At 58.0% G+C, this 11,607-nt stretch overlaps 1 protein-coding gene across 8 annotated transcripts in view; it reads right to left on the minus strand.

Moving 5' to 3' along the window:
• Positions 1-174: 174 nt before the first annotated feature.
• IL4I1 (interleukin 4 induced 1) overlaps positions 175-11,607 on the minus strand; it is a 36,252-nt gene continuing 24,819 nt past the window's right edge. Inside the window, exons 2-10 of one of the 8 annotated variants that reach the window (XM_047837067.1) lie at positions 10,949-11,071; positions 8,865-9,009; positions 5,584-5,618; positions 5,242-5,480; positions 4,473-4,585; positions 3,832-4,033; positions 2,083-2,151; positions 1,621-1,757; positions 175-1,130 (exon numbers count right to left, since the gene is read on the minus strand). In XM_047837067.1, the coding sequence (XP_047693023.1) occupies positions 194-1,130; positions 1,621-1,757; positions 2,083-2,151; positions 3,832-4,033; positions 4,473-4,585; positions 5,242-5,480; positions 5,584-5,596 (1,710 nt within the window). In that variant the 5' untranslated portion in view covers positions 5,597-5,618; positions 8,865-9,009; positions 10,949-11,071 and the 3' untranslated portion in view covers positions 175-193. Of the gene's footprint in view, positions 1,131-1,620; positions 1,758-2,082; positions 2,152-3,831; positions 4,034-4,472; positions 4,586-5,241; positions 5,481-5,583; positions 7,525-8,864; positions 9,038-10,316; positions 10,385-10,948; positions 11,072-11,607 lie in introns of those variants that run through there. The other 7 variants (XM_047837064.1, XM_047837063.1, XM_047837065.1 and 4 more) reach the window with 7 other exon arrangements.

Raw genomic sequence — 11,607 nt, forward strand, 5'->3', positions numbered from 1 at the left:
TGGCACAAAGCAGTGTCCATCTGGTCCCTCCTCTCCCCCTCCCCCGGTGGGGCCCCACCGCCCAGGAAGAAGTAGGACAGCTGCTGCGGCCCCAGAACGAGGCGCAGCGCCTTCCACCACGAAGGCTAACGGCTTTGCTTCGTGCACATTGGGGAAGCTACTGAACCACACGGCTTTTTCTGAAAATACATTTTTAATGCTCGGGTCTCTTGGTGTGCTGAGCAGTCATCCCATGTGGGGCCGGAGCGTGGGTGGCACCGGCCTTTTGGAACTCGCACCGGGGACGGCTGGGCACCTGGCGCACGAGCCCCTCCTCGTTGACCAGAGTGTGCCCCTCGCGGCTGTGCCCCTCGCGGCTGTGCCCTTCGCGGCTGTTGATTAACATGGCCGCGCGCAGCGCCGACTTGACAGCAGTCTCCACCCAGCCGTGCGGGTAGGCCGTGTGCTCACCGGCGAAGTAGATGCGGCCGTAGGGGACTGACCAGTCGTAGTCCTGCCCGTCGTCCCCGCCGTCTTGCCAGAGCGTCGGCGGCTGCACCACGAAGCCGCCCTGGCTGTGTGGGTCCTCGGCCCAGCGTTTGATTGTGCCGCTGCCGTCCCAGAGCCGGTACACGATCGTCCCGTGCAGCGCCGCCACGTCGTCGAGCGCCACGCGCATCGCCTCCTCCTGGCTCAGGCCGGCGAAGGCGGTGGCCGCGTCCGACCACGTGTACGAAGCCAGAAGCAGCGCGCCCTCTCCCGGCGGCGGGTAGAATATCACGCGCGACGGGCGGGCGGTGCTCGAGTGGCCGCCCTCGATGTGCTCGTCGTGCCAAAAGGGCCGGCGGAAGCTCAGGAACACCTTGGTGGCCGGCACGTAGTGCAGCGCGCGCAGCGCCTCCTGCCCGCTGCGCGTCAGCGGCGGCGAGAAGGCAATGCGCTGTAGCGCCGGCCCGCTCGCGGTGAGCAGCACCACATCGGCGGTCATGGCCTTCAGACTCCGGGCCCCGCGCGAGCTCGCGACGTGCACGCGCACATTGTGCGTCCCCTGCGTTATCGCCACGACAGGCGCGTGCAGCAACACTGGCCCCGACAGCGAGCTCAGCAGCGCGCGCGGCAGCAGGTCCCAGCCGCCCACGATGCGGCTGTACCTGCGGGCAGGGCGAGAGCGTGATCCGGGAGCTCGGGCACTGCCCTGCCTCGTGGGCTCCTCCCCGCGGGCCCCGCCCTGGGCACTCCCCGGTACCCATCCTAGTTTTCACCTGCCGGGTCCCCTCTTATCCTGCCCCTTCTCGCGGGCCCCGCCCATTCATCTACCCTTGACCTCGCCAGTCCCTGACATCACCCGGAGGACCAGGGAGCAGAGAATGTGCGACCCGGGAACCCCGTCTCTTCTCTGAGCCACACCTTTTTCCGGGAACATTCTTATCCAGTTCCTCCGGAGGAACCGTGACGAGAGGGCGCGTGTGGCCAGACCCGAGCTCCGCGTCTCTCCGCCCTCTGTGCCCCTTCCCGCACCTGTGCGTCCGGCTCCTTTCCCGCCAGTCCCGCCCCACCCAGCGCCAACAGCTCCGCCCACTCCGTTTCTCGCCCGCATTGGCCCTCGTCGGCCCCGCCCTGTCCACTGGCCCCGCCTCTCACCGGAGCCGGTCGCTGAGGCAGCTGTGGGCCCTTAGGGCCTCCGCGAAGCTGAGATAGAAGAAGCCGTCCTTGGCCATCACGTCTCCCAGGAGCCGAACGGCCGGCTGGCTCAAGTTCCCCTCCCCGAGGAGGTATTCCTGGGGGATGGGTGCGCGCCCGGGTCAGGACCCAAGCGTCCTGCACCTGGCTGTTCTGTCCCCGCTCCCATGGGGGTCCCTCCCAGGCTGAGCCTCCTGGTTCCGTGACAGGACCGTGAGCTTATTAGTACGGTTCTCTGAAGCTTAGCCATCCAGAGGAGGGATGCAAGCCCAGAGAGGGGGCCGTGTGCCGCCTCGGGTCAGGCAGGAGGGCCGTGGCAGGCCTGGAGTCCGGGACTCCTGCCTTCTGACTCCAGGGCTAAAGCCCACGGGTGCCCTCCTTGTTTCTGTTTCTCAGACGGCGACGGCCAAGGCCCCCACTCACCAGGAGCGTGTGCCTTTCAAACTTCTTCATTGCCTTTCTGCAGCCCAGTTTCTTGAGATCTTTGAGGGCCTGTGGTGGAACAAGGGGACAGTGCTGAGCTCCAGGGGCAGGACTGCAGAGGCCAAACTTGGGGTCCAAACCTGGGTTCTCCTCCCGCACCTGCCCATGACCAGCCATTTACCATTCTTGCTCAAGTCCTTGTCCATGCTGTGCCCTGGGCCTTGCCCTCCACTCTGGGAAGTTCTTCCCAAGTTGTTAATGCCCCTCATCTCCCAGCCTTCATCCCACCCTGACAGTGTCACACTCAGCCCTATTGGGTACCGTTGGCCTGCACTTGTCCTAGTCTGTGAATTAGTGCAGGCAGGTATCGTGTCCGTTTTAGTCAATGCTGTATCCTCCTGGTGCTTAGTGATTGTCGCCTGCATCACTGGGGACACAGACAGAAGCAGAGTCCCTTCTGCCCCCTGTCAGCCCTGAGGGGTTATTCACTGGATCCTCCCCTGCCCACAGCCCTCCTGTGGCTCCCCGGGGCCCAGGGCCCCTCAGTCACCATCTTACAGCAGCTGTCGTTCTGCAGCACTATGTGCGGGGCCCAGACCACTTTCGGGCCCCCCGACACCTGCACCGCACCACTGCGCTCGTTCCCCTGCCTTGTCTTTGCCTGAGACATGAGTGGCCATCCTTTACTGCGCTGTTCAAGTCTCCTCCCTTCCTGGGAACCTCACAGCCCCATCTGATGTTAGCCTTCTTCTCTGTCCACGTGGCTTTCCCCTGTGGCTGGGGAACTCCTCAAAGCATGTGCTCCTTTGCTCACTCACTCATCATTCACCTTGCGTCTCCCTAGGCTCCCTGAACTGGTCAGTGCCAGGGCACAGAAATGGCCTGCACTCAGTGCCCACCCTGGTCCAGGAGGGGAGCCAGACAGGAGCTCCCAGAGGAGGCCAAGGCTGGCTCCTCCCTGAGGGCACCAGTGAAGGCTTCCTGGAGGAGGGGACGTTGGACCTGGTTCTTGGGGGATTAGTAGGGTTCCCTGGGTGGGAAAGGGAAAAGGCCTGCCAGGCGGGGCAGGAAGCAAGGGCATGGGTGCAGGATGGTGAAGGAGCATTGTGGGTACGAAGGAGTGCAGGGCTGGGGTGTTTGGCCACTCCGAAGGCTTTGGAGGATAACAAACACTTCTTGGAGGAGAGATGAGGCTAGAGGGGTGAGAGAAACCAGACCACTCAGGGCTTGACCCTGAGGCTAAGGCGTTGGGGAGCCCTAGGGGGCTGTGAGCAGGGGCTGGAACAGGGTGAAAAGCCTGAAGCAGAGCTGGGCCCGTGGGGACAGAGAGGTGGGAACACTGCAGGAGAGTCAGGGGGCAGGAGGGATGGGGCTGGGGACTGACTGGTGGTGGAAGGGACAGGGAGGGAGCTAGGACAGCACCTGAGAGTCTGTCTGCCTTGTGACTAGGGTGGGGGTGATGGGGCCATCGTGAGATGGGGGAACCCGGGAGTATGCGTGGGGTTAAGGGAAGATGCTGAGCTCGGTGGGAGCCGGAGGGTCCTGGGGTATGACCCGGGGAGGGGGGACATGGACAAAAGTCTGGGTCCCCCAAGATGGATGGGGAAAACATCAGGTCGAAGACCAAAGTTTAAGCCAAAGGCCTTCGTAGAATCTGAGGCTGTCCGGACAGCGTGCGTGAGAAGCGGATCAGAGACCGAGGGCAGAGGGGTGTGGGGGACGGGCCACGGGGCTCCCGAGGCTGCCTACCTGGTTGAGAGCCATCTGATAGATTTCTTCGGGCGAGTGGCCCTTCTCCCTGGGGCGCAGCTTGTAGCCCAGCTTCTCTGGCATCTTCTCCACCACATAGTTGCGCAGCTTCAGGTTGTTGACCTCTACCCACGTGTTCTCATCATACTGAGTGAATTTGGTCAGGTTGAGTCCCAGACTCTTGCAGAGCTCGTGGAGGATCCTGAAGGAGCCGGGAGAGGCTGCTGAGGGTCAGGTGGGGGCGGGGGCAGGGCTGGGAGGAGTTGGGGCCCCTCTTCCGGAGCGGAGGGGGGGGGGGGGGAGCAGGGGTTGGGGATGGGCCTGAGTCTGCATCGGGGCTAGAGTCGGGTGGGAGGGCGGGTCACTGGAGCTGGGGCTGGGAATGAGAGGAGAGAGAGGCTGGAAGGCTGAAGGTGTACGGGTTTTGGATCGTGTTTGGAGCCCCGGCAGGCTTTCGTTGGGGCTGAAGTGGGAATGAGGACAGAGCTTGGGTCAGGTGAGGGCTTGCGATGCGGAGGAGACAAGGTTGGGAGGGCAGAACTGGAACTCTGGCTGGACACGGAGCTCTGAGCACCTCAGGGACACAGAGGTGGGGCTAGGGGAGGCTCCGGTGCCCACAGGGCTGCCTGGCCAGGCCTCACCTGTGCGAGCTGGGCATGCGCATGGCTCCCAGCTCCCCAATCCAGCCTGTCTTCCGGTCCCGGTAGGTGAGGATGCGGCCTCCGATCCTGTTGTCTGCCTCCAGGATGGTGACCTGAGGGATGGGGGTGGGGAGCACCAAGCAGGGCCCTTCAGCTCCTCCCACTGACCCCCCCCCCCATCCCCACCCTGTGCCAGCACCCAGCTTCCATCCCCACAGCAGCCCAGACCTAGACTAGAGAAGGACGCCCTTCTACATGAAAAAGCCAGAGGAGCTGGTGGGAGAACAGATGTCCTAGCAAGCACGTACAATATGCAGTTTCCCAGCTGCAGCAGGACGACTGCAAGCCAGATTGCAGAGGAACTTCCCAGCCTAGGGAGTGGGGGTAGGGGCGGGAAGATTTCCTCCGTGCACAGAAGTCCTGGCCCAGGCCATTCTCCTTCTGGGCTTTCAGTGAGAGGGGCAGTGGTTAGACCTCAGCCAGTGTTCCTTGAGTGGAGTTACCATGGCCACCAGCACAAATTCCCCTCCGGGAGGTTGGAGGACTTTCAGAGGGACTTCCCTCAGGAATGAGAGAGAGTGGGGCAGGGAAGGTCAAAGGTCTCTCAGCCTCCCCTCCAGTTTCAGTCCTCAGACCAAGGGGGAAAGCACAGCTCCTCTCTCCACCTCCTACCAGCCCCTCAACAGGGACGTGGCCAGGCCCCTAACACCCGGGATTCCCAGCCTGCAGCACAAAAGACTCCAGGTAGACTGCAAGCAGCACTTCTCACCTTGTGTCCAGCATCACCGAGCACCTTGGCAGCTACCAGCCCAGCCACACCGGCACCAACCACAATCACCCTCTGGGGCTTTGAGGTTCGATTGAGGCCCAAGGTCACAAGCTTGAGCAGCACCTCATAGTCAGGATCATGCATACATTTCTCAAAGGGATCCTGGCTATGGGAAGTCTTCCAGTCCAGGGAGGCCACCAGGCTGAAGAAGATGGAGATCAGGACAAGCAAGTACCGGGCTGGAGGGAAGAGGACGGGATCAGTGGGAAGGTCAGTAGGTATGTGTGGGGAGAGTGGGCTCCGTGCCCCCCGTCCCTGTGCCCCCCTCTCCTGCTTACTTACCCGACGAGGCCATAACTCTCCGCGCGAGATGGTGTCTAGTTTGGAGGGGAAGCAAGGGCCACTGTGACAGGGGCCTGGGTCCCACCCCAGGCCCCGTCCCTAAGGCCACCCGTCTCTCTGGAGCCTCATGCCTCCATCTTCCCCTTCTAGCAGTCTCCTGTTCTGTGCTCACCTATCTGCCCCCTGTCCCCGTCCCTGCCCTCCTTGTCCTTCTCTTCTCTGTTCCCCTCTCCTCTGCCCTGTCTCCCTGTGTCTATTTCTGTGGGTCCCAGTTTCCTGGCAGCCTCCCCTCTACCTTTGGCTCTCTGTGGACAGCAGTACCACCCTCTCTCTCCTGTTGCTTCCAAAGGTCTGCCCTGGCCCCCTTCTTGGTCCTTAAACAATGAGCTGAGCCCCGCCCTCCCCTCCCTTTGAGAAATCTGCAGTGGGGGAAATGAAACTACTTTCCTGGGTTGTAGGGTCAGGTGCTTAGAATTTAGTTGAGGCTGGAGGGGGTGGGCGTTGGGGAAAGGGGGTTGAGAGGAAGCAAATCAGTCTATTTTCTTCCTCTTGCCCCAAATAGTTCTGGGGCGGTTGGAAGGCCGGAAATAAATGCTCAGGTAACCATGCTAAGGGTGCCTGGTCTCAGGGTCCCTGTGTCTGCCCTCCTCTGTGCTCTGTCTCCTTAATTCCTGGGGCGGGGGTGGGGGGGTGTCTGGCCTTGGGGCCGCATGTTCCCTGTGACAGTCTGAGTCTGTCCCTGTGTCTAGTTGTCGCTGTGCCCTAAAGGGCCCTCGCTGGCTCCACTCCCCTCCCACATGGCTGCTCTGAGCCTCCGTCTTCCCCTCCGTGAAATGGACTCAGTAGTGGGACTTGCAGGCAACAGCACAGTGGTCAGAGGCATGGGCTCGGGGCCAGCCTGCCCGGGTCCTGAGCCTGGTGCCTGCCTGTGTGGTTCTGGTCTCCAGCTGTCAAGTGGGGGCCGTGAATCCAGGTCAGGCCTTGTGAACAAGTGCCTGGGTCAATACTACAACTTGCTCCTTAGAAATTGCCAGCTGCTGTCACCGTGGGGGCGCTGGCAGGGGTTCAGGGAATGACCCCCCACCCCCACCCCTGCACAAGTCGCAGCCCAGGATGTGTGCTCACCCTTCCCATCCCTACGTTGAGAACCACTGTGGCTCTCCGCTCACACTAGGGTGCTGGGGGCTCAGCAAAAAGGCCACTGGAGCTTCTGCCTCTCTGCCTTTGGCCTTAGCCTTCTCCACCTGTCTGTGGGGTGCTTTTTTCCTGAGGTGGGCAGGCAGTCAGAACAAGAGGACCCAGCCTCAAGGGGCCCCCACTCGTGGCAGCAGGGGTCCCTCGGCCCTTGGGACTTTAGCCAAGGGGACACGTGGTGGGTCCCCTGAAATGGGTGGAGGTAGAGAGGCAATTTCAGGGGGTTTTCTTGGGGTGGGGGGAGAAGGCACCAGGCAGCTGGTAGCAGATCCTCTCCAGCAACAAGATGGGAAAATCCAAACAGTACATCAAAGAGGGATGTGGTTTGGTGGAGGGTGGGGGTTGGAGGGGGTATATCTGAGTGAGTCAGTAAACATATGATGCAGGGGCCTGGGAGGCAGCAGCCAAGCAGGAAACACAATCAGCTGGACAGAGCCTTGGGCCTTGAGGCCAAATGCCAAGAAAGCAAAGGGGACAGTCAGCAAAAACGATGGAGACAGTCCCCACGGTGAGCGCGCACTAAGGTGGTCCTGTGCTCAGTGCTTCGTGCTCACTGTGGACCTCACAGAGCTGCTCTTGGCAGAGGAGGGATCTGACAGATGGACAGGGGGCAGGTGGGGGAGGAGGACCCCAGGACTCACCCCAGGCCTCAGCGTGGGAAGGCCTTCCCATCACAGACCCTGCCTCCTTCCTTCATGGCGACACGAGTTGAGCACACCGCCTGGTTTCTCCTCTAATCCCAGACACCTTGTGTCAGAGGGGGAGCCCGGCCTGCAGAGCTGGGGGTCCGGCTGGCCCCTCCCCGGAGGCCCATCTGTGCTACTTCCCCATGGCAATGTCACGAGCAGGAGTAACATGGACGCAGAAAGGGGTGGAGGCCGCAGGGCTGTGGAACTCCTGCACTGGTCTCGGCAAGCCGTGTCGGTCCCCAGATCAGTTTGGAGGGCCCTGCCGGGGTCCGAGTAGACCCCCTGGTCTCTCCACCACAGGATTGCGCTTAAAAATCCCCTGGCTCCGGGCACGCCCCGAGCTCACCTCCTGGACTCTACAACAAAAGTGGGGTGCTGACCTCACCCAAGGGGCTCAGCAGGACAGGGAAAGGAAGGGAGAGGAACCCAACTCATGAGGCCACCCAGGACTGGAAACCAGCAGCGCCTGAGGGAGCAGGGGCCCTACTAGGGCCAGGCCTGATTGATCTTGCTACCTATAACATGACTGGTACCACGTGCCAGACATGCTTCACTTCATTTACTCCGGGAACAATTCTGACAAGGTGGGTTTAGCTGTCCCCATCTCACGGTGGAGAAAACCAAGGCCCAGAGAAGTCACCAGCTAAGAAGTAGCAGAACCTGGGTGTGATCCCAGCAGCCTGGCTTCAGTCCCATGTTCTTAAGCACTTTTTTCACCAGCAGAAAGCTCAGGCTTGTGAACTAGGGAGGGGGCCAGGGCAGGGTCTCTCTGCCTCGGCACTGTTGACATTGGGGGCCATCTTGGTGGGGACCATCCTGTGCATCGTAGGATGCCGAACAGCCTCACCGGCCTTTACCCTCTAGATGCCAGCAGCACCCGGCCCTCAAAGTGTGACAAAAGACACTGTCTCCAGGCATTGTCAATCATTCTCCGGGGAAGGGGATGCAAAATCACCCTGGCTAAGAACCACTGGGCTACGCTTAGGTTGATGTTGAACAGAACTCCCACAGGTGGCCAGATATGGTGCAGGACGGGGACGTGGGTATGGGGGCAGGAAAAAAATAGTGGCAGCCACACAGATGTGCAGGGGAGAGGGCTAGTGCCTACCTATATCGCTTTCCCAGAGTCAGTTCAAAGACCACGAGTGGTTGGTACTAAAACTTTCCCCAAGTCTCAGAAGAGGGCAGGGCCTTGCCCAGGGGATGTCCAGGGCCCCAGGTGGAAGTCAGGGCTCCGGGCCTGGATCGGGGAGGGGTACAGAGAGCAGAGGACAGACTTACCAGAGGCCCTTGATCTATGGCCTGACTCCTGGACAGAGTCCCCCTTCCTACGGAGCCCTCCTGCCCCTCCTTCCCCAGTTTCCAGAATCCCTGGGCCCCATGGGGGCGGGCACTCACTGCACAGCTGGCTCTGGGGGGCCCTCTCAGTGCCCATGGCCTTTCTGGTTAGCCCGGGACAGAAGTCATCTTCGGGCGTGTGCGGAAACGGGGTGAATGATGGTGGCTTTGTCCTGATTCCTGTTAGATTAAAGGTGCCAGGGTCCTGGTGTGAAGTCAGAACAGTGGTGAGGCTGTGGAGAGCAGGTCCTCCTTTCTCAAAAGCTTTTCATTATGGAAATCTCAAACATATGTAACAACAGAGAGACTGGGATGCCGAACTCAAGTGCATCCGTCGCATCCTAGCCCATCTTGTTTCATTCACATTTTCTCTTTCCTCCTCGGATTATTTTACAGCAAATACCAGACATCTTATATTTTGTAGGTAAATACTTCAGGATGCTTCTCGAAAACAGGGGTCTGCAAACTTTTTCTGTAAATATGTGGGGCTTTTTGGCCCACACCATCTCTGTCTTGCCTACTCAATTCTGCCCTCCAAGTAGCCACAGCATGTATAAATGAATTGGTTGTGGCTGTGTTCCAATAAAAATTTATTTACAAAATCAAGAAGTGGAACTGTAGTTTGCCAACCAACTTCTGCTCTAAAAATATATATGAACTCATTTGCTTTAAAAAAACAAAAACTAAAAACCAAAACTACAGGGGTACCTGGGTGGCTCAGTCACTTAAATATCCATCCGAGTCTTGGTTTTGGCTCAGGTCACCATCTCACGGTTCATGAGTTTTGAGCCCCGCATCAAGCTCTACACTGACAGTGTGGAGCCTGCTTGGGATTCTCTCCCTCTCTCTCTGCCCCTCCCCCCCCCTTGTGCTATCTCTGTCTCTCAAAATAAACTTAAAAAAATAAATAAAAATGGCATTAAACCAAAGTCCGCATTTCCCTGATTGTCTCAAAAAATTAACAGTTGGAAAAAAAAAAAAGAAGAAAAAAAAATTAACAGTCGGTTTGAATCAAAACTCAAGACAGGGCCCACTTGGCATTTGAGTGATGCTGAGGGTCTTTGTCAATGAGCGAGTATTACTTTCAGGTTGGTGGATTTGGTGTCTGTGTCCTTGGAACCAAGGGGCTTAATGGGACCCCGCAGCCCCAGGCCAGGCCTGAACCTGGCACAGCAGCGCACCAGGTCTGGTTTCTGCCTCAGGGAAATCTTGGGAGGTCATGGGTGCAACCAGGACGGTGTCTGCCTGTGAAGTGTGTGTGTGCACCAGGTGAGTCACTGGCGTTTGAAGTGATCGGTGCCAACGTGTGAGGACTCTAGGGCAGGCACAGGGGCAGCGTGGCCGAGTCAAGCCTGGCTGGGGGCTGGCTTCTGAGGCTGAGGGATTTTGTTCCCGGAAGTTCTGCAGAACACTGCTGCCCGGAGAGTCTGAGGGCAGGCTTTTTAGGCACCCAAGTAATTTCAAGGTTGATCGAAAACTTGGGAGCAGTGGTGTGCTGGGGCTGACTCATACCAGTGCACGAGAGCGGATGGTTTCATTTTTAGGGTCTTTTTCTCGGTTTGGTTCTGCAAGCCATTCTTAAAAAAAAAAAAAAAAAAAAAAAAATTTCTGATCAATCTCCTGAAACACAGATTTACTCAAAACTCATTTCTTTCCAATCACCGGATTACATTTTACTATTCTGTATATTCTTGGGGTGAATTCACTGTATCTAGATAGTGCATGTCAATTTCCCAAATTCATGCTCAGTGACGTCATGTTCAGTGACCTCAAGTCGATAGCTTGAAATCAGCCCCGGTGGGAGTATTTCCACCATGGGATCAACAACCGGTACCCCATGAGGGCTCTCCCCTTCCCTGGAGAGCCAGCTATTCAACATTTACCAGCACACCACTGCTTGGGAGTCCTTGGTTTCAACCTCCCCTAGAAGATCAAGGGTGCTGTTTGGGGACATCTGATCCTTCTGACGCCAAGCTGTGGCTGACAGGAAGAGGCATGATCCTGGGGAAGGTGCTGGGCCATAGAGGCAGTCGTTTGAAAGGGTTTCTTTGAGCTTAACAGAAAGCCATAGCCACAAATCTAATTGCCACTCTTATCCCTGTACAGGGAGAAGAAATGCAGGTATAGCTTATGGAGAGATTCACCTTTAAAAGCCACTGATTCCAAATTTAGTCACCACATTGGCTGTCTTCGTACTAATTAATGAAGAGGAACCTTAAGCAGAGGCCATTTGTCTGCACTGGCAAAGAAGCGCATCTGTTTTCTTCCTGGAAAGGGAAACGGCAATTACAATGAAGTCATCATCTGCAGGGTGGTACCCAGTCAGCTGCTGAATCTGTTGCAATCTCAGGGACCCCTCCCTGACTCCCCGAGGAAGCCTGTTGGGGCCGCTTTCCCTGTGGCACTAGAACACTGTAGCCAGCCCTCCCACATGGCCATCGTCCTGGTTTTGAACTGTGTTTGAGTGGGTTGCCCAAGATCCCTTGGGGAACGGGAAGAAAATAGATGGAACTTCAATGTTTTCATTAAAAAAAAAAAAAAAAAAAAAATACAGCTCTGGGGCACCCGCGTAGCTCAGTCGGTTAAGCGTCTTGACTTCAGCTAAGGTATTGATCTCACGGTTTGTAAGTTTGAGCCCCACATTGGGTTCTGGACTGACAGCTCGGAGCCTGGAGCTGCTTCGGATTCTGTGTCCCCCTCTCTCTGCCCCTCCCCTCCTTGTGCTCTGTCTCTCTCAAAAATGCATTAAAAAAATCTTTTTAATCTAAAAAAAAAATTAAAAAATACAGCTATATGACAGCAA

This window comes from Prionailurus viverrinus, chromosome E2 (assembly GCF_022837055.1).
Source record: "Prionailurus viverrinus isolate Anna chromosome E2, UM_Priviv_1.0, whole genome shotgun sequence".
Lineage (NCBI taxonomy): Eukaryota > Metazoa > Chordata > Mammalia > Carnivora > Felidae > Prionailurus > Prionailurus viverrinus.